This window comes from Hyperolius riggenbachi, chromosome 8 (genome assembly GCF_040937935.1).
Source record: "Hyperolius riggenbachi isolate aHypRig1 chromosome 8, aHypRig1.pri, whole genome shotgun sequence".
NCBI classification, from domain to species: Eukaryota; Metazoa; Chordata; class Amphibia; order Anura; family Hyperoliidae; genus Hyperolius; species Hyperolius riggenbachi.
Window position 1 is genome coordinate 67,466,833 of NC_090653.1, and position 23,172 is coordinate 67,490,004.

The following is a 23,172-nucleotide window of genomic DNA, read 5'->3' on the forward strand; positions in this document are numbered from 1 at the left end:
CCAACAGATGAGTGTGCTTTGTCAGCTTATTACACTCCCTCTGTCCATCTCTGAGGGAGCAGAACCGGCTTTGCAGACTCCTCCAGCATCACTACAGTACACAGCACTTGCAGAGGGGTAGAGTGCTTCGGGGCGGGACGCTGTACACAAATCCTGCTGCACACTGAATAGGGACGGTCTACAAATATTCGTCTGCAAAATTTACTACGATTCCTTTTCAGTGGCTGTTCAGATACATCATGAAAATCTCAATAACGGAAAAGCAAGATTGTCTATTGGATAATTGGTCAATGTACCCTCAAGGATAAGGGGTGGGGCCAACCCTCATAACATTGGATCAGCAAATTTGTGTACACATAATAAGGTCATAAGGCCACCATAATTGTACCAATAAAAATCAATTTTAATTCCAATTAGACAAAGTCCCCTCAATGCAATATATTCCCTAAGCATTAAAATCAAAGAACAATGCAATGCAATTTAGCCATATCACATAGGGCAATTTTCTGCAGATGTACAAATAGCTTATCTCTGGCCAGAGAATGTTATGATCATATCATCCATCCGCCCGCGCATGCATCCAACAACCATACTGCCACACTGTCTCTATGTCCTGGGGGCCCCCCAACCGGTCACCTCTTGAATGGACTACCTTTTGGCATCCAATCAGGAACAGTTTTCCGTATAAGCACAACAAGATCCGATTCAAGATGCAAATTCCGGATAACTTGTATGATTTCAGCCTTAAGAATACAAGGTAACACTGTGGATGGGTCTCACCCGTAAAAGACAGTCCCCGTTTTGGTTAGAGTAGCTCCACACTCACTTCCATTGATGTTATAGCCATAATCTCACCAAGCGTGTTGCGGATTCCGTCACCTTTGATGTTGACATGCTGCCCGCCGCGTGTGCCTCCGCATCCACGCCAAACACGCTGGTTCCTCTATCCGGGGTTCGTGCAGCCAGGATGTTGTATCACAGAGTTAGCATCCGCTGTGTCGGCTACTGCACCGCCCACCGACGCGTTTCACGCCCACATTGGGCGTTTCATCAGGGTGTGACACTGAGGTGACCGGTTGGGGGGCCCCCAGGACAGAGACAGTGTGGCAGTATGGTTGTTGGATGCATGTGCGGGCGGATGGATGATATGATCATAACATTCTCTGGCCAGAGATAAGCTATTTGTACATCTGCAGAAAATTGCCCTATGTGATATGGCTAAATTGCATTGCATTGTTCTTTGATTTTAATGCTTAGGGGATATATTGTATCGAGGGTTTTGTATTGAGGGGACTTTGTCTAATTGGAATTAAAATTGATTTTTATTGGTACAATTATGGTGGCCTTATGACCTTATTATGTGTACACAAATTTGCTGATCCGCTGTTCAGATACAGTCTACAGTTTCTCTTCGTGCCCTTAGTTGTCAGTCAGTTGTCTCAGGACAGGAAAAAGAAACTTCTTCCCCCCCCCCCCCCCATGGGGCCCACTGTAGTTTTCTGGGCCTTCCTGCGGCTAAATCCTTGGCAGAGTCTATGGTTTTGTCCCTGATCAGAGTTTACGATAACGAGATTCTACTGTATGGAATTAGAATGGGCTCATCAATAGCATATTGCAGCACATGGCTTCTATACACGTTTGGCTGTGTTTGCACACCTAGGGCTTGATTCACAAAACGGTGCTAACCTACTTAGCACGTCTAAAGTCTTTAGATGCGCTAACCAGGGTGCTAAGTAGGTTAGCACCGGATTTCACAATCAGATTGCGCGCAAAGTTTTACGTGCGCAAAGTCCTATGAACGAGCTAAGTCCCATAGGCTTTAATGGGCACTTCGGGTGGAGCGCCCAGCGCAGTGCGCGCATAAAGTTTTATGCGCGAAAAGCTGGTTTAGATGTGCTAAGGGGGTTTTCACAGGCGTGCTAACAGGTAGCACCGCTTTGTGAATCAAACCCCTATTCTGTTAATGTGCATTTGTTTGTGTTTTTTTACCCTGGAAGATTATCCCTGCACGGTACATGCCAAGTTTCCTTACACACCATGAAATGTAACACCTCTCCTGTATATTTGCGCACTGCTGTGAATGGGGATTTCACACCATAGTATTTTAGGTATGTTTAAAGGTGGTATTTGAATATTTGAGTAGCTTCTATGTAAAGTAAACCTAACTAACGCAATGTTACTAAAGAAAAGCAGAAGGCAAAAAAAAAAAGGAAAAAAGGAACTGTAGCCATCCTCTGTAGGGTCAGCACTTGGTTTTGTGGTAAGACGGCTTCTTACCTTTTTCCAGTTGGTACCCCTTTCACCACCAGAGTGCGCTTTGGTATGAATCCTCCATTAATGAAAGACTTGTAGGGGACTGGCTGTAATAGAAAAAGAGGCCACAATGAGTAATACGTTTGAAAAAAAGATAAAAGAAAATCTGCCTGCATTGTCCAATAATCAAATAATCAACTGCCTCCTTTCTTAAAGTAAATTGAGTGCCAGGGTGCGAAAATTGGGGACATGCGGCAAGTGGACTAATTGGGCACAGCCATAGGCGTTAAATGTATTTTAGTGGTATTTGGTTGCCAAAGTGGAAATTTGGGTGCCCGATAAATAGCGGGCGCTGGTGCTATTTATTGGGCACCCAAATTTCGACTCAGGGCGTCTATGGGGATTTAGGGTGTGACGGTGGCAATGGGGTAGTGAAGGGGGTGGGGGGTGAGCTAAGGGCTAGGTGTTGGGTAGTTAGTTTGTGCAGGGTAAGGGGGTGGTGTTAATGTTAAGGGTTAGAAAGGTAGTTTGCGCGGGGGGAAGGGGGGGGGGGTCGGGGTTAAGTTAAAGAGACTCTGTAGCAATATTTTCAGCCTTATTCCTTCTATCCTATAAGTTCCTATACCTGTTCTAATGTGGTCAGTCTTACTGCAGCCTTTGCTAGTTGCACAGTGGCTGTATTATCTCTGTTATATAATCTAATCTTCTTTCCTTTGACTGCTTTGTCGGGCTCAGGCACGAATTTGCTGCTCTGCTTGTGATAGGATAGAAGCTATACACACCCTCTCCACGCCCCTTGCAGGCTCTGTGTGAGTCACAGACTGAGCTCCTCTCAGCCTATCGCACTCTGGTTAGAAGACATGTCTTTTGCTTGTAAACACTGCCTAAACAATTACAAGCCAGGATCGCAGCAGGGAGTGGCAGAAACAGCACAGAGGGGCCCAGTAGAACATAATGAATAGCATGGCAGTGGCGCACGGAAGGGGTTGTTCTGGGTGTCTAGAACACCCCCCTGCACCGAGACCGGAAGTGGGGCTGCCGCATGGCCCGGCCGGCTGGGGAGAGAAGACAGAATAAAATGATGGAGGCGCCAGCCGCGCCAATAAGGGATGCGGGAGCCGGTGGCTTTATTCCTCGCTCCCTCCCTCCCTCTGAATGCCCCCACCTGCTGTGAATGTGTGCCCGGATCCCCCATGAGTGTGTGCGCAGCGGAGCGGTAGATCCTCTTACCGCAGATCAGGCGCACCAGCAACTGGAGTCTCATGCTTCCTGTTTACCATGACGTCACAGGAAGCATGAGACTCCAGTTGCTGCCGGTGCGCCTGATCTGCGGTAAGAGGACCTACCGCTCCGCTGCGCACACACTCATGGGGATCCGGGCACACATTCACCGCAGGTGGGGGCATTCAGAGGGAGGGAGGTAGCGAGGAATAAAGCCGGCTCCCGCATCCCTTATTGGCGCGGCTGGCGCCTCCATCATTTTATTCTGTCTTTTCTCCCCCGGGCAATCTTCTCCCCACACAGGGGCACCTTCCTTCACCTATCTAACTTATAGTGGGGGACATATACCTATCTAACCTATACTGGGGGGCATATACCTATCTAACCTATACTGGGGGGCATATACCTATCTAATCTATCCTGGGGGGCATATACCTATCTAATCTATCCTGGGGGGCATATACCTATCTAATCTATCCTGGGGGGCATATACCTATCTAATCTATCCTGGGGGGCATATACCTATCTAATCTATACTGGGGGGCATAAACCTATCTAATCTATACTGGGGGGCAGCTACCTATCTAACCTATACTGGGGGGCATATACCTATCTAACCTATACTGGGGGGCATATACCTATCTAATCTATACTGGGGCATATACCTATCTAATCTATACTGGGGGGCATATACCTATCTAACCTATACTGGGGGGCATATACCTATCTAACCTATACTGGGGGGCATATACCTATCTAACCTATACTGGGGGGCATATACCTATCTAACCTATACTGGGGGGCATATACCTATCTAACCTATACTGGGGGGCATATACCTATCTAACCTATACTGGGGGGCATATACCTATCTAATCTATCCTGGGGGGCATATACCTATCTAACCTATACTGGGGGGCATATACCTATCTAATCTATCCTGGGGGGCATATACCTATCTAACCTATACTGGGGGGCATATACCTATCTAACCTATACTGGGGGGCATATACCTATCTAATCTATCCTGGGGGGCATATACCTATCTAATCTATCCTGGGGGGCATATACCTATCTAACCTATACTGGGGGGCATATACCTATCTAACCTATACTGGGGGGCATATACCTATCTAACCTATACTGGGGGGCATATACCTATCTAATCTATCCTGGGGGGCATATACCTATCTAATCTATCCTGGGGGGCATATACCTATCTAACCTATACTGGGGGGCATATACCTATCTAACCTATAATGGGGGGCATATACCGATCTAACCTATACTGGGGGGCATATACCTATCTAACCTATACTGGGGGGCATATACCTATCTAATCTATCCTGGGGGGCATATACCTATCTAATCTATACTGGGGCATATACCTATCTAATCTATACTGGGGGGCATATACCTATCTAACCTATACTGGGGGGCATATACCTATCTAACCTATACTGGGGGGCATATACCTATCTAACCTATACTGGGGGGCATATACCTATCTAACCTATACTGGGGGGCATATACCTATCTAACCTATACTGGGGGGCATATACCTATCTAACCTATACTGGGGGGCATATACCTATCTAATCTATCCTGGGGGGCATATACCTATCTAACCTATACTGGGGGGCATATACCTATCTAATCTATCCTGGGGGGCATATACCTATCTAACCTATACTGGGGGGCATATACCTATCTAACCTATACTGGGGGGCATATACCTATCTAATCTATCCTGGGGGGCATATACCTATCTAATCTATCCTGGGGGGCATATACCTATCTAACCTATACTGGGGGGCATATACCTATCTAACCTATACTGGGGGGCATATACCTATCTAACCTATACTGGGGGGCATATACCTATCTAATCTATCCTGGGGGGCATATACCTATCTAATCTATCCTGGGGGGCATATACCTATCTAACCTATACTGGGGGGCATATACCTATCTAACCTATAATGGGGGGCATATACCGATCTAACCTATACTGGGGGGCATATACCTATCTAACCTATACTGGGGGGCATATACCTATCTAATCTATCCTGGGGGGCATATACCTATCTAACCTATACTGGGGGGCATATACCTATCTAATCTATACTGGGGGGCAGCTACCTATCTAACCTATACTGGGGGGCATATACCTATCTAACCTATACTGGGGCATATACCTATCTAACCTATACTGGGGGGCATATACCTATCTAACCTATACTGGGGGGCATATACCTATCTAACCTATACTGGGGGGCATATACCTATCTAACCTATACTGGGGGGCATATACCTATCTAATCTATCCTGGGGGGCATATACCTATCTAACCTATACTGGGGGGCATATACCTATCTAACCTATACTGGGGGGCATATACCTATCTAATCTATCCTGGGGGGCATATACCTATCTAACCTATACTGGGGGGCATATACCTATCTAACCTATACTGGGGGGCATATACCTATCTAATCTATCATGGGGGGCATATACCTATCTAACCTATACTGGGGGGGCATATACCTATCTAATCTATCCTGGGGGGCATATACCTATCTAACCTATACTGGGGGGCATATACCTATCTAACCTATACTGGGGGGCATATACCTATCTAACCTATACTGGGGGCAACTATATGGGCTACCTATACTGGGGGGGGACCTATAGCTGGCTACCTATACTGCGGGCACCTATACCTGTCTCCACGTTGGGGGCGCATTTTACGCCCTCACCCTGGGTGCAATTTAGCCTAGAAACTGCTAGTATTTGGCTCCACCCACACCATATTTTGGCCACGCCCACACGCCACTTTCAGGAACCCCCCCCCTTGGAAATCCTGGATTTGCCTCTGAATGGTATGCTTTTTATTGTAAGAATTTTAGAGTACAGATTCTCTTTAAGGGTTAAGCGTCACTGAGGAGGGTTTTGTGTGAAAGTAGAGTTAGATTTAGCTATATTGGTATACTGATACCAATACTTTACTATTGGCGTTACTGAGTGCCCAAATTTCCAGGCTCCTTTATTTGATGTATGGCCTGGGTGCTGCTAAGATCAGAAAATGTATCAAGTGACCCTTCCCCTAAGGGAGGTTAGTAAATGGGGTGAGCTTTTAGGGGGCAGCAAGCATTCACTTACCTATTGGGAGAGGGGGTGGGGCTGTTCTGTAGCCCCACACCCATCTATATGCAAACCTAACTTCTTATAACCAAACTCTGACTTCTCTGTGCCTGAAGTACCCCTAGTGATGTCGCACATCCCTGGCTGCTGCAATGCATGCTGGGAGATGTACTTCATTATTGTGATTACAGCTCATGACTGGGAGGTATAATCACATTAATGAACTACATCTCCCGGCATGCATTGCAGTGGGCGGAGACAAGTGACATCACCACAAATACTTCAAACTGTGGCACAGGGACACACTGTGGCACATAGGTAAGTGAATGCTTGCTGTCCCTCCCCCCAAAAAATCCAAAGCATTTATGAACATTTCTTAGGAAGGGGTTTGAGTTTTTGAAAAAATGGTGGAAAAGTTCCCCTTAAGACTTCACATTTAGGGCTGGTACACCAAAGAGGTTCTAAGCAATTTTAAAAACTCTTGCGCTTTGAAGTTTTGAAAAGCGCTTGGCTAATGTATTTCAATGGGATGGGGCACACCAGAGCGATTTGTTTTTACGCCAAACACAAGTCCCGCAGCATTTTTGCTGATTTTTTAGGTGATTTAGCCTCAATGCTAACCATAGGAAAGTGGAAAAACGCTCTGAAAAGTGCTGGATCAGAGCGGTTTTCCAAGCATTTTTGTTACAGAAGCTGTTCAGTTACAGCTCTACTGTGAGAAAATTTACGCTAGTGCTTTTTGGTGTACACCAAAAAAAAAAAATAAAAAAAAAAAATAGAGAACTTCTCCTTGTCAAGGATTGTATGGTGTGTGATGGATTGTCAATTCCTTGAGTACAGTTCCAATCAATTTTTTTCTGAGCTTTCAATTATTTTATTCAAGATTGGGGAAAAAATTAACATAGGTGTGTGGTACATAGGTCAGATTTTTGAATTTTTACAATCAGTCAGAAAAATTGACTGCTATTCTTGAGTTCAACAGATATTTAAAAAATTGTATGGTGTGTGGCCACCTTAAGAGTTAAATTAGCAAGCTGTGCCAGTTCTTTTTGTATATCAAAAATGACTTTGGCTTATCATATGTGAACACAGTAACAGGATTCTTATTATAAAAGGCATTTGGGCCAATATGGTGGGAGGTAAGATAGTTAATAAGTGATGTTTAACTACTTACTGGATTTAGGCTGGGAGGTCCATACATAGGCTGAAAAGAGAAAATAAAAAACATGACAATAGGAATGACATAATGACTGCTTCTAATCCACATACACCCAATCCTACTCACCAGAAGGCCTGTCTGTGCAGCAGTGAGCTGGAGACCCTGCAAGAGATATATATGATCGTTATCATGAAGTTAGGTCAGCGCTCCCACTCATGTCAGCTATAGCAAATGACAAGACAGATTAGCGGAAGAAGTGAGAGTAAGCAGCGTTGTAGACAGAGGAGGCTGGCGGAAAGTGAACCTCGCTTGGAGCCTGGATTTGTTTCTACATATCAAGTCAAAACTTCATTAAAAAAAAAAAATTGGCTTGTCTTGCAAAGCGCTCTAAAAACCAAGTTACTTGCAATCCAAGGTTTTACAGTTTCCCAATAAATATACTAAAAACAGCCATTTGCACATACTACACTACACATGGTTGACCAATGCTGTCCAACTGTTGGCCCGCAGGCCGCAACCCGGCCCGCAAGAGCTGCTGCTGTGGCCCGTCTTTTTGCAGTGTCATTCCCTCTCTCCTTACTACTTCTGCCAGGCCCACCTCTATCTCTCTGCCCCCGAGGCCAAGACATTGCTGCATGGCTCCGACGTCCACTCAGCTCTACCTCCAGCTACGATCTGCTCCAAGGCTCTGTCCCCTCCAGTGCAATATGATGTGAAACCTGCCGGTCACAGGGAATGTGTAAATCACACACTGTAAATCACACACGGGGAGTCCCGTGTGGTAAGAGGCCCATAAAACCTCCCAAAAAACATCCAAAAGTTCCAACTTCCACAGGACTCGACCCTCCAACGTGTAGTATACAATGAGATATTTATTGATCCATAGCGGTGATACAGCACACAAGAAAGCACAACGTTTCGGGCAGAGGCCCCTCTCAAGTGCCGAAACGTTGTGCTTTCTTGTGTGCTGTATCACCGCTATGGATCAATAAATATCTCATTGTATACTACATGTTGGAGGGTCGAGTGCTATGTGGAAGTTGGAACTTCTGTTCCCTCCAGACCAAGATTCCTGGGAGGTTGGTCCTCCATGTCCATGAATGTGGACAGCACTGTGGTAGACTAGCATCTGACAGGAATGGAGATCATCTATCTGATAGTAGGTGTGTCAGACGAGGGTGATCAGCCTTTAGTCAATACAGCAGGTATGTGATGTGCAGTAGTCAAAGGTGCAAAACGGAGCCCACTGTATCCCTTGCATTTGTTGCTAACTGGTTATATTTTAAAAACATTAAAGCAAGGTGGTTTTTTTTTTTTTTACACAACTGCATTGCTAAAGAAATGTTGATATTATGTATAAATAAAAACAGCACTGGACGAATCTGCAGATCATGTAAACCCTATATTTGGTTATTTAATATTGTACAAGGTCAAAACAACCCTAAGCTATAGCTAAAGCTATATCCTCTAGATTGTAAGCCTTTGGGCAGGGTCCTCACTCCTTTTGTGTCCTACCTGATCATGCACCTCTATTACTGTGCACCCATGCTGTGCATTTGAGTGAACCTAACTTGCCTAACTCCATGCTCCCATCCAGTGACTGACTAAGCATTACCTTGTACTCATACTGTGCTGTGTGATCTGGTTTTCTTGTATTCCTGTATTGTCATATTGCTGTTTGTCACCCCTAAATATTGTCTGTAACCTAAATTAATGTCCAGCGCTGCGTAATATGTTGGCGCTTTATAAATACAACAAATAAATAAATAATAAATAAAATAAATAATAAAGCTATATACTGCTGTATATTAGTATGTAGCCCTGCCATTAGCCTAGTCTGTGTATTATGCGGAATATTCTTCCCTCCTAGAACATTCTGGGAGACCAAAGATCTTTTCTGCAGTTTTTTTTTTTTTAAACTCCTGCAAAATTAACATTTCGCAGAGATCACCTGCCTGTACTAAAGAGGTTGCCACCAGTGATACATTTCAGAAAGTAAATCCGGAAGAGGAAAGATTTAACAATGGGCAAGCACTGACTGGATATTAATTTATAAATGAATACTGTAAAAAAAAAAAGATGAAGTATTCATTCATTATATTATTTTGATTACAGTTCCTCTTCAAAAGGCTGCCTAATTCACTTAAACTGAAAGTTTTAGGAAAATATCAGTTTAACGCAGCGCTCTAAGTTGGGTGCATGTATTCCCATCATCACACTTACTACCTCCTTGAGTAAATCGGTTTGTTATTTGGATTAACCACTATATTCTACTAGAATGCCTGCCTGACTCTTTTTTTACACCATTCATACATACAAAGCAACACTTACCCCTTTCACTCCTTGACCACAGCCAAGGATGGAAAGCTCCTGGACTAAGATATCTCCAGTCACGCTCATCCACATCACGTGCTCAATTGGAATCCGATGTCCAAACTCATAGAATCGTTCACCAGTGGAGGATATCTGTGTAATGAAAGAGTTGTGATGAGCACACATTTCGCATAATTGTAATTTTGCATCGAATTCGCAATTAAGCATTATCATAATACAAAATTTGGGGAAAAATCATAATTAATCTGGTTTGTAATTGTATTTTTAAATTGCGTGTAATTTCATGCCGATCTGTAGCAGTTAATAATAATGCCCTCATACCTGCTATCGACCCCAAAATTGCTATGTGTTTAAGGAGAATAGTGGGAACAAGTCTGTCTTACTAACCCGAAGAAGTGGGTGAATCCCAAGAAACGTGTTTCTTTCTTTTGGTGTCCAATACATTTCTTCTTTAATCTCCATATTGAGGCAAGACTGAGCTTTACTATTGCCATCAATTCTCCTCGACACTCACCCTGGGGCATCTCCTCCCATCTTGTATATGTAGATGGTTAGGGCCCTTTCCCACTAGCTAACACGTGTACAAACCCGATTTTGTGCATGTGTTATGACGCACGACATGATGGGAAGTTGCAGTTCAACGTGTATCAGCGGCATTAGTTCTAATTAACCCGATGGGAAAACGCTTGTGTCGTACGATTAATTGCTCCCAGAGGTGTTACAACGTAACGCTGTGAAACGCTTTGTCTAATTTGAACGGTAACATGAAAGTCAATGGATTTTCATGTTGCCTTTCTTACTGCATCCTAGGTGCGTTACGTCAAAAACGGACAGAACAGCTCCTAGTGTAAAAGTACCCTTAGTAATGGGGTAGGTAAGGATCGTGAGGTGAGCAAGGCGATGGGTATAATGTGGTGGCACAATGAATGGTGCATAGCCCAAGTTGAAGCTGGCAATAGCACATCAGCTGCATGGGCCACTCCCCCAATAGTTACTTCTTTGCACTCAGCACTAGTCGTTCCAACACCAAGCCATGCATGTGGTGAACCATGACAACATTATCCTGTTATAACAATAGAGAATAGAGCCAAATGATACAATCTAGATTAGAACGTCATCCCTTGTCCTCATGGATTGTTCCAGTCTTGTTTATTGCACATGACAGAAATGCTTTGAGAGTATTTTAATATTAAAGCTCGGCATGACAATCTGTGTCAGTTATTGCCAACCTGAGCATACGGGTGTTTTAAATAAGGGTGAATTAAAGAAGGAACCTTAATGTACAGTTATTAGTAAAGGGAGTTCTTATATTATGCCAGGGAGAGGAAACAATATTACCTGTAGGCTAACTAAGACTGGTGTCAGTAATGGGGGACTGGACCAGGCTACCTTATCCAGGGGTGAGTCTAAGTAGTCAACGTATATCCAATAGATGTGAAAGGTGTCGGCGCTACCAACCGTGGTTTCCTCAACTTAGGGAAAATTCCTGGTGGATTGTGTGCTCTGGACCAGACATGGGCTATGTTTAGACAAATAAGGGAGACAAATGTCCGGCACTGCTAGGACTTTCGTTTTGTACACCTTGGCTACATATGATAGAAGATAATTGTGTACAAACCTGGCAGCTGGTGGGGGGGGTGTTTGAAAATAAAAACAGACACTTTCCAGGGGCTTCTATCAGCCCCCTATAGATGTAATGTCCTGCGCCATCCACCTCTGATTAGCCGTTCCCCGCCGCCGGCCCAGAGCGGCATCCCATCCAACTGCGGCTGTGCAGCAGTGCTTGCTCCAGCCCATGCGTGTTCGGAAGCTTACTGCGCAGGTGCAGTACAAAAAAACTTCGTAATGCACCAGCGCAGTAAGCTTCCGCTGGCGCGAACGGGAGCGCACATTATTAGTCTTGTTAGACGATTGACGGTGACGGCGGCAGGGAACTGCGCTTCGGAAGAGGACGTCGTGGGACATTACAGCTACAGGGGTTTGATAGAAGCCCCAGGTAAGTGTCTGTTTTTATTTTCAAACCCCCATGGAAAACCCCTTTAAGAACTTGCTTCTATCATTCCCCTATCTCAGCCATACATCTGAAATACATAATAGGGCCCATTCACACCAGAGTAATTAGCGGGCGATTCCCGCTATTCGCCAAAGTGCTAGTGCAATAGTAAGTATATGGCAGTGATCTCACTGCCGCGACCGCCACCGATTTGCGACTAGAGGCAATCGCCAAACACGTTACCTGCAGCATTTTTTTTTTTGCCATTCAGGAGAGATCGTGATTAGCATACTATAGAAGTGTTAATCGCGATTGCTCCAGGAACGCATTTGTCCAGTGATTTTTCTGCGTTAATGGCAGGGAAATCACCTGCGCAAAACGGAAGCGCTGAGTTTATAAGTGTGAATGAGCCCTAAAGGCTCATACACATGTACCAACAATCTGTCCAACTGTCTTTCAAACTTGTCTGTTGGAAGATAATTTGGGAGTGTGTACAGCTGACAAACAGCCAGATGACCAACTGATAACAGGTTGTTTGCCAGATCCAACCGGTGGATCAATCTGATTAACTATCAGGCAGGTTGGAATGTGTGTACAAGTCTTTTGAATGACTTTATTGTTTTTGAATGCAGACATGTTGTGAAGTTTGTCATTTAGCTTGCAGGCATAGTATTTGAGTGAGTTGGTCGTTTAGTTGATTGTACATCAACTAAAGTATGTGTGTACATACTTGTCAGGTAAACAACTTGTTGTGTGGTTGGTCATGTTGTGCGGTTGGTTGTGCATTAAGGTGGACATGTGTATGAGCCTTTAGTAAATCGGATGGGGTACTCTACCTGTTTTCACACCGCTCTTTCCTAAGTTCACTTTTACGATAGCGGGGCTTTAAAGAGAGTCTGAAGCGAGAATAAATCTCGCTTCAGACCTCATAGTTAGCAGGGGCATGTGTGCCCCTGCTAAACCGCCGCTATCCCGCGGCTTAACGGGAGTCCCTTCACCCCCAAATCCCCCTCCGTGTAGCGGGGGAGCGCTTCCTGGTTGGGCTAACCGCCGCAGCCCTGCCCCACGTGCGTCTGTCAGCGCGCATCTCCGCCTCTCCCCCACCCCTCTCAGTCTTCCTTCACTGAGAGGGGAGGGGGAGAGGCGGCGATGCGCGGCTGATAGACGCGACTGGAGGCAGGGCTGCAGCCGTTAGCCCTGCCTCCAGGAGCGACCAAGTCTGCGACCAAGTGTCGCAGTGGGGGTTTGGGGGTGAAGGGACCCCCGTTTAGCGTCGCTATAGCGGCGGTTTAGCAGGGGCACACTTGCCCCTGCTAACTATGAGCTCTGAAGCAAGGTTTATTCTCGCTTCAGAGTCTCTTTAAAATGTACCAGAGCTGTATGGGGCTGGAGGAAGCCCGAGGTATGTATATCAAATCTTTTAAATTTTACAGCTCTGAGTGACAGTCCCTGTAAGTTCTCTTTAGGAATAATAAAAAAAAAAATCTTACTTGGCCAAACTATGACCCGAGGCATAAGTGCTACAACTCTCTGCACAGCTTACTGCTCGTTGTGCCCCTTACTGAATAAAGACATAGGGTTACAGATTCAAAGTCTCTCTCACCAGGAAATTGTTCCGAGTAATCTCAAATTGTATAATGAAAGGTTTTCCAGCTTTAAAAGGCATGTCTTTTTTCATTTCCTCTTCATCCCACTTCCCACATCTGCGTGTGTTAAAGACCACGCGATCACGGCCATCATATCGTGCGTTCATGTGGAGGGCGCAGTCCGATTCCTCACCCTCTGCGGTGGTAAAGTTAACAGCAAACCTGGTTAAAAGTTAAAAATGGAGAGAACAATGAGACAGCTGGTGGAGAGAAGGATTTTACACTTAAAAGGAACTGGAGGTGTGAGACCTATGGCAGCTGCCATATCTATTTCCTTTTAAACAATACCAGTTGCCTGGCAGTGCTGCTGATCTTTCTGGTAAGTAGAGTCTAAATCACACACCTGAAACAAGCATGCAGCAAATCTTGTCAGACAACTGATCTGCATGCTTGTTCAGGGTCTATGGCTTATAACATTAGAAGCAGAGGACCAGCAGGACAGCCAGGCAATGTGCATTATTTAAAAGGAAACAAACATGTCAGTCTCCATATCCTTCTCACATCAGGTTCCCTTTAAAAAGGAACTTCAGCCTACACAAATATACTGTCATTACGTTACATTAGTTATGTTAAAATAGATAGGTAATATAATCTTTTACCCACCCTGTTTCAAAAGAACAGGCAAATGTTTGATTTCATGAGGGCAGCCATCTTTTTGGTTGATAGGAGGTGACGGAGCATGAGACAGTTTCATCTGTCCTGTGTCCTGATCACTCCTCCCAGTTGCTTAGCAACGAGAACAACAACATCAGAAATCCCATCATGCTTTGCACAGCATCAGGGGAAAAATGGCAGGGCAGTTTTCTTAAATGGGGCGGAGCTTAGCTTCTGCGTAGCTAAAAATGAGGCTTTGGTAAGAAAAACAAAGTTCCGATGCTGTGAAACTGTTAAAGAAACACCAAGGGCTTTATTCACAAAGTGGTGCTAACCGTTAGCACGCTTGTGAAAAGCCCCTTATCACGTCTAAAGAAACTGAGCACGCGCTAATTAGCGTTCGTGTGCAAAGTACCGCGCGCAAAACTTTGCATGCGCAAAGGCTGGTGCGTGTGAAACGTCGCACCGGGATCAAGGAAAATGGCACACCCTATGCGCCTATAAGGTCGCATTGGATGCGCCCTAAACGTCGCACCCATGCCTTTGCGCGCGGTACTTTGCACTCAATGTTATTCGGCTTGGTGCATGTTAACTACTTAGCACACTAGTTAGCACGCCCAAAGCCTTAAGGCATGCTAACTAGGTTAGCACTGAATAGTGAATCAGGCCCATAGCCTTTTCAGTGCTGCTGAGTAGATTTTTAGTATGGAGGTTCACTTTAAGGACATCTGAAGTGAGAGCTGCCATATTTATTTTCTTTTAAACAATACCAGTAACCTGGCTATCCTGCTGATCTCCCTGGCATCTGTAATGTCTGGATCACACACCTGAAACAAGCATGCAACAAATCCAGTCAGATTTCTGATCAGAAACAGCTGATCGGCAGGCATGCTTATTCAGAGTCTATGGGCTGTTTTCTACAAAGAAACGCGACTGTGCTGTGATACAAATGAGTTTTTCAAATTTTCCGCTACCATAATTACACAGAAAAAATGAATTCGTTTAAATTGCCTATCGCAGTACAATCACATAGCAGCACAATTGTTAGGCAATTTTTAGGAGGACAACCGCAAGTGAATGTAACAGTCAGGACGACTGCAATCAGAAAAAAATATGTTGCAAACACAGTGCACTGAAGAAACATCCCGCACATTTTCCATCAGTTCACTGTGTAACCAGCGTTATGCGATCTGATCACGATCTTGGAAAATGGTCCAAAGGCTAAAAGTATTAGAGGGAGAGGATCAGCTGGATAGCCAGGCTATATGACAGCCTCCATACCCCTCTCACATTAGGTGTCCTTTAAGGCAGTGTTCCCCAACCCTGTCCTCAAGGCCCACCAACACTGCATGTTTTGTGGAAATCCACAGAGTAGTTAATCAGCTCTGCTGAGACACTAATTACCCCACCTGTAAATGTGTGTGGTATTCTGCCAAACATATACTGTTGGTGGGCCTTGAGGACAAGGTTGAGGAACTCTGCTTTAAGGTAATAATTATGTGAAACAGCAACCATAACGAGACTAAAGAAGGAATAGTATTAATAATCTATAATTCAGTGCATTTGGCTCAATGGGTAGTTACATGTACACTTAAAAGATGCTAATATAGCTGTGAATTACCTGCAAAATTTTACGCCTTCAAAGTAGTCTGTGTCTTTCAGACACCATGAAGCCTGCAACCACCTGTTACTGTGAGTCTGCACCTGTTACTTCTGGCCACTAGAGTAGAGGGCACTACTGGGAGATGGCAGGCAGGCTTTCTGTTATTCTGAATAAGCATCCCTTCTCATATTGGCCAGCAGCAACCTCTTTTGGTGGTTGCAATAGCAGAAACAGACTACAAACATTTTACTTTTGTTGGCTGTAATGTTCTTCCATTATTTTGGCAACAGTCTGATGTCTGAACGGACATGTTCTGTCTTCTCAGCCTGACTTAATATGGGAGATTATATCAGCAGTCAGCCAAGTCAGATATTTCCAGCGATTTGCTTTGTCTTGGGGCAGCACATGCCACCCAGCTAAGCTGAAAATGCCTGAACACAACAATCATGTCAGGCAAGAAGTGTGTAAGATCCTGTGGCTGCTCATGGCGGCGGAATGCCGAGACCCACGCTGACGCCACTGGAGCGCATGGCGCTCAGCTCCCATTGGATAAGCGGCGGACGCATTCTCAGTACGCGCTCCGCCGCTGTAAACAGTAGCCTCGTGGGTACATTGCGTGTCAGCTGATCTGCTGACATGCTGTGTTATTGGTTAATTTGGATTCCTTTACTTTCTGATTGGTTAGTCCTTGTATATAGCTAAGGTGAGCGCCCTCAGACATCGCCCGTGATAGCATTAGCTGTAGCTTGTTGCTGGGTATGTGCTCACACTCTGATCTCTGTTGCCGATTTTGCCTTGTATCCTGACCAAGCTTTTACTCTAGATTGATTCCCGTTGCCGACCACTGCTTGTTCCTGACTTCGCCTTCGATTGGATTACCTGTTGCAGACTCTGCTTTGTACCTGGACTTGTCTGATTACCGCCTGGATTGACACCTGCTTGTTTAAGGACTCCCTTGAACTCTGGACCGACATTGGCTTGAACTGACCACGCTACCTGTAAAGTGTTTGAACAGCTTAAACCAATCCTCACCAGCCTGCAGTCACCTGACTATCATCTGGACTGCCCCAGCCTTCAGGCCTCAGGTGACTACTACTTGTGAATACTGTGCCTTGTATAATCACTGCTGGTTTGTTTGGTGAATACTATCTGTCATTCTGTATGCTACATCTACCTGCAGGCTTACTGTAGTTCTGTCTTAGGTAGGAGTTTGTGCAGGTGTTACGGGCTGGGATATAGGTCAGTCATATGGGCATACAGCCTGACCTATAGTCAATGACCAGACTAGCCTGACAGTGTTGTGTGTCTGTACAGGTTGTCATAACAGCACCAGCTGCTGCAGAGTTTAGCGACTGCTGACTGCGTAGAAAGTAAAAACAATTTTATGACAGCCCCTATATAGCTTTTACAGAGCCTGGTACTTTTCAACACCTGTCTATTGCTTCAATAGTAAACACAAACGCAGGTGATTTATATAACACGGCATGAGAAACCCGAGGCAGCTAATTTCGATGATTTGGGTGCCGCCATAGGCCGTAATGAGAATGACAGCTATAGTGGTGCTCGGCGACTAATTTGGGGGTGGAAATCAGCTATTTTACAAGTAAGCTGAGGAAACGGGTATGTCACTTTTTAGTCCAATCGGTTTTCACACCTGAGAATAATAATTATCAAATAAAAAGTAATTTAATGTAAGCAGCACATCCTAAGTTTAGTCTCAGTTCTAAAACTCAGTTCAACTCATGGCTAAATTCACACTATGGGGTTGGTGCATCAGATGAAATAAAAATAATCAGCGCAACTTAAATTTTCTTTCCCTGCATGCTGCGCGCCCTAGTGGCTGCGTAGCATGCGTAACTAAACGGCCTCTGCTTACAAAAGCCATGCGGTAGTGATGTAACGCTGCCGCGATACTCCTCTAGCATGGCGCTACCATGTTAACATAGTTACTATGGTCGATCAAATACATAATGAAAAGCTCTCGATTCTTGTATCATCAATTGAAATAACCCAACATACTCGATCGATTAATTTAAAAAATGTGATCGAATAACTGCCAATAAGAATGACAACTCGACTCTTGATCCATTTGAATCATTTATCGGTTATAATAATCGATCAAAGTAAAAAAAAAAAAAAAAAAAAACGACCAGTGTCTGGCCACCTTTAGTGATGGTTTCCAAAAGTTCTTAAAGGGATACTGTAGGGGGGGGGGGGGGGGGTCGGGGGAAAATGGGCTGAACTTACCCGGGGCTTCTATTGGTCCCCCGCAGACATCCTGTGCCCGCGCAGCCGCTCACCGATGCTCCGGCCCTGCCTCCAGTTCACTTCTGGAATTTCTGACTTTAAAGTCAGAAAACCACTGCGCCTGCGTTGCCGTGTCCTCGATCCCGCTGATGTCATCAAGAGCGCACAGCGCAGGCCCAGTATGGTCTGTGTCTGCGCAGTACACTCCTGGTGACATCAGCGGGAGCGAGGACACGGCAACGCAGGCGCAGTGGTTTTCTGATTTTAAAGTCAGAAATTCCAGAAGTGAACCGGAGGCGGGGCCGGAGCATTGGGGAGTGGCTGCGCCAACACAGGATGTCTGCGGGGGACCATTAGAAGCCCCGGGTAAGTTCAGCTCATTTTCCCCCGACCCCCCTACAGTATCCCTTTAAGCTCTGCTCCCTACAAGTGGCCTGTTTTACCTTCCCCATCCCTGTTCCCCATCCCTGTAGGTGTTTCTTTCCTCAGCCTACCTGGTGAATTACATTTGTCAGCTATGCTAAACACAAGCAGTCCCCGGTTAACAAACAAGATAGGGAGTTTAGGTTAATTTTTACGTTTTTGTATGCAATTCTGAACACAGTGCCCTCCTGTACCTCCCTTGAGCCTACTGTGCTTTGTCGTCCTGTGCCTCCCTCTACCTCAATCCACTGTCCCCCTCTGTGCCTCCACTGTCCCCATCTGTCCTCTAGTGCCTCCCTTGAGACTACTGTGCTCATACTTACAAGTTTGCCTCAGGCAGCAAAAAGTCTAGAACCAGCCCTGCCAACAAGCTGCCAGCATGGTGTCTTTCTTTTCTCCTTCAGCGCAAAAGTGACATCATCATCTGTGTGTGCAACTTGAGCGGGGACCACCTTAATAGCCTTTTTGTTGTAGTCAAAGTGCAATTTCACATGTGTACAAGCCACAGTACAGATTAAGCCATTTTAGTCATAGGGTGACTGGAGAATTGATCTTACCTGTTATAGTTTTTCGGAAGTGTTGCCTGGATGCTTACACCCATTCCTACCCGAAGTCCTCCAGCAATCATTGTTGTGAAAGGAATTGGCTGAAATGGGAAAAGAAAGGGTTGCTAAGGGCATGTAGTTATTAACCAAAAAAAAAAAAAAAAAATGAACAGCCATTAAAGGACACCTGAAGTGAGAGTTATATGGAGCCTGCCCTATGCAAATTGCCTGGGTGTTCTGTTGATCCTCTGCCTCTAATACTTACTATACTAGCTATAGACCCTGAACAAGCATGCAGATCAGACTTAAATCTGACAAGATTAGCTGCATGCTTGTTTTAGGTGTGCGATTCAGACACTACTGATGCATAAAAGATCAGCAGGATGCCAGGCAACTGGTATCGTTTAAAAGGAAAGGACACTGGAGGCTGGAGAGAGTGTTATATGCTTACTAAATCTTACACAAGCACACTGTAACATTCTCTGCAGACGCAGTTGCGGGCAGTCAGGATGCCCCCGCAGCTGCTTCAGTTTCCCTGTCGGGTGTTTCTTTGGTCCCTCCGGCCTCTAGCACGCCGAGGAGGGGATTGTCAGTGGCTCATAGAGTGGCTTTGACACGCGCGCGCTCACAGACAGGACCTTTATGCGGGGAGAAGGCGCGTCAGCTGACCTGCCGGTCGGCTGACGTCAGAGGTGACTCTCGGCAGTCCTGATTGGCTGATGGGTGTGGGCGTGGCCGAGGGGTCTCCTCCCCTTCTTAAGCCTCCGAGAATCACTTGCAAACTGTCTGCTGTTGCGAATGCTTTGTGTGAGCACTCAGACCTTAGATAGTTCCGGTGTGCTTTGATCTGGGAGGAAACCAGGGATTTCACACAAGACTAGGAAATATTACTATTGTTGTTATTGCTTGATTACTTGTGTATGACTCTGGCTCTCTTCTGACTATTCCTACGCTAACGATTCTGTACTTTAGCCCATCTGATCCTGTTGCTGACTCTGCCTGAAATATCCCTATCCTTTTGCCTGTCGATTTTGTACTGTATCCTCCTGTCTGTTGCCGAACCAATCTGTCTGACCACTCCACTCACCAGTGAGCCCTTGCCACTGGTGAGGTTCATTACTGATAGTACCCACCAGCTCCTCTAGTGAGGTTCTACCAAAACTAATCAGTATTAGGCCCGGTTCACACTTGCGGTGGCCCTCCGGAATCGCCGTGCCGGAGCCGCACCGCCTGCAGAACGGACGGAACGGACGCACGGCATAGCAATTAAAGCCTATGCGTCCGTTCACATGGGTCCGTTCTGCAGAACCAGAGCCGGACCGGATCCGGGCCGGATCCGGACTCCGGCCTCCGTTCCAACATGCGCTATTTTTTCATCCGGCCCCTCCGGCAGCCGTATCCGGGGCGGAGCTGGACTGCACCATCCGGCCAATACAAACAAATGGGAACCGGAGGCCGCACAACACACTGGCTGAGAAATCCGGATGTTCTACCCCACTTCCTATGCGGATTTTTGCGGCGATATTGGCTGGGGACACCTGGGCAAGCATTTTGGAGTGGAGCAGCACGAGCTGGAGGTGTTGGCAGGATGTTGGCAGCATGTCGGAGGTGGAGGTGAGTGCTAAACAGCAGAGGGCCTGATTCCACAGGTCCCCCTTCTGCTGACCTCCCAGACCCCAACCTTTTTTTTGTTTTTTTTTACGTTAACTTTGCCAAACGGATCCGGATCGCATCCTGATTACCACCTGATGCAACCTGACCGGATCCGGATCGGATCCGGATCAGAACCGTACGGTTCCGATCCGGATCCGGTCCGGATCCGGTCAGGTCATCCGGTCCGTTTGGCAAACAACCGCTAATGTGAACCGGGCCTAACTGTTGCACCAAGCACTATACACTTGCAATTACCGTGTTAGCTATACTTGCATTATTGGTGATTCTGCAGATCACCATATAATCAGGTATAGTGTCTGAATTATTGGGGATACTGCAGATCACACAATAATCAGACGTCTGTTTGTTACACCAATCGTTACACACACACACACCATGTTTTTTTCTGCTTTCAGTTCTGGTACCCTTTAAGAGAAAAAAAATGCGTTTGCTACTTTTGCTGTATCCCATCTGCCTTGTAAGCTGGTCTGTTACAACCTCGGTTCATGTTACAGCATGACTGACTATGAGTCATTCATGTATTAGTGTAGAGGATTTTGCCTGCAGCCCTGGTTTAGCTATTTCTCAGCAATAAATTCTCCATAATTAAAGTAAATGGAGGAATTGCTCAATAGGATTTTATGCATATCCCACTTCATAGTCTCAGAAGTGAAAATAGCTGTTGGACTGGTTTGTGAAAAGTAGAGCAAAGCAAAATGGAGGAGGAGGAGTATTTTTATGCACCTAAATGTGCATGGCCCATTTCACATATGTGATTTAAAGCTGCTTTTTTCTCTGTTTTTCCACCTCAGAGCCTTGCTTCCCCTGCCCTTGTCCCCTCCCCCCATTGTTCAATAACATATACTAGGAATTTCAAATCACTTAAATCGTGTTAACACTTTCATTTTCACAGTAAGTGGTGCACTCATGTGACTTGTGCTGCTACATTGCATTCCTCTCTACAGTCTGTAAGCCATAGATGGGCTGAGCTGCCAATTAAACCCTCGAAGGGCCTGTCTCCACTTTTTCTGCACAGGAAAACTGCAACCAATGTTAATCAATGGGCTAGTTCACACTTGAATGCATTTTTCACATGCAGAGAAACAACTGACAGCAATGCAAATCTGTCCGACAACTCATGCAGAAAATCTGATGCACAGAATAACTGAAGAGTGGAGACAGGCTCTAAGGAAAGGGTTGGCATGGCCAGTATGGTGGGGGAGCTTAGTTCATTCAGACACCAGGGACCCATTGAGAGGGCATGCCAGTTGCTGGAGTCATGCAGTTCACTTGATCACTCATGACCACTCTACGTTTCAGAAGAATTGGGCATTTACTGATCTTTTTCAAATTCCTGACATATGGTATGTTTATGTACTATTAGAGAGGCAAAAATACTGTTGGAGAATGACCTTTAACATGCATTTCTTAAAATTGTGATAGGCTGTATTTTTAAAAGAAGCCAACAATAAGTAGGCTTCCTGTCATTATTTCTCTCTAAAATTCTAGTATTCCAACTCTTATCCAAATCAATTTTAATGCACAAGTATAACAGTTCATACACATGCTTTTTCCCTATTTTTTTCCTGGTGCCTTCAAAGGAAGGAAAAGTCAAAAGTAGTCCTCAACATTTGTGATTTTGGTTTTTCCATAATCTAATGCCTGTACAGTAGCTATTGACCGATATGGATTGTATAAAAAAAGTTGTTGGTCTTCTGACCACCAGAGGGAGCGGTTCTTTTGATTGATGGAGTATCTCATTCAAAATAGAAAACCAATCAAGGTAAGGACTCCCTCTGGTGATTAAATCAGACACTTCTGAAACAGGAAGCCTCAGATATTGTGGGTAAAGCAGTGCATACACTTTAGATTTTTCTCAGTCAAAATAATCATTTCTGATCATCTTCATTGAAATCTACAGAATAATGGGCACCAGTTCCCCCCCCCCCCCCAAGGTCATTGGGCTCTCCTCTAGAATTATCCCCAACTGAATGCTACCACTGACACCTGGAGATCATCCACTCCTCTTCCCCATTCTCCATACCAAGACTGCAACACATGGGCTATCATTCAAATGGAATGAAGACATGGGGTCAGTACAGGGCCGTGTGCCTCTCTAGCTGGCAACCAGACCCAGAGAGTGCCTACTTCTTCAGTAAGTTAAAAGGGTATTTATAGTCCAGGATAAGCTAGGGAGGAGACCCAGGGTTGAATGTGATGTATATAATCCAGCCAACACTTTTAATTTAAATCTCTGGGTTTTGTCCCCAGATGTTGACATCTTCAGTGTCACCTTTTAGAAGACCCTTGATAATAAGTCTTCTGTTCACTTGTTTTAAAGTGGACCTGAACTCAGA

The 23,172-nt window shown here is 45.2% G+C and overlaps 1 protein-coding gene and 1 long non-coding RNA gene across 4 annotated transcripts in view; one reads left to right on the forward strand and one right to left on the reverse strand.

Moving 5' to 3' along the window:
- Window positions 1–23,172, forward strand: part of LOC137528877 (uncharacterized) — a 201,688-nt gene that overhangs the window by 87,701 nt on the left and 90,815 nt on the right. For 2 of the 3 annotated variants that reach the window (XR_011023490.1, XR_011023492.1), the window contains exon 3: window positions 16,771–17,032. This is a non-coding gene — a long non-coding RNA (uncharacterized lncRNA). Of the gene's footprint in view, window positions 1–16,770; window positions 17,033–22,736; window positions 22,762–23,172 lie in introns of those variants that run through there. The other variant, XR_011023491.1, reaches the window with a different exon arrangement.
- LOC137528875 (galectin-4-like) overlaps window positions 1–23,172 on the reverse strand; it is a 52,818-nt gene that overhangs the window by 6,696 nt on the left and 22,950 nt on the right. Inside the window, exons 2-7 of the mRNA XM_068250595.1 lie at window positions 19,175–19,263; window positions 13,708–13,912; window positions 10,109–10,243; window positions 7,904–7,939; window positions 7,793–7,822; window positions 2,278–2,360 (exon numbers count right to left, since the gene is read on the reverse strand). Of these exons, the coding sequence (XP_068106696.1) occupies window positions 2,278–2,360; window positions 7,793–7,822; window positions 7,904–7,939; window positions 10,109–10,243; window positions 13,708–13,912; window positions 19,175–19,263 (578 nt within the window). The remainder of the gene's footprint in view (window positions 1–2,277; window positions 2,361–7,792; window positions 7,823–7,903; window positions 7,940–10,108; window positions 10,244–13,707; window positions 13,913–19,174; window positions 19,264–23,172) is intronic.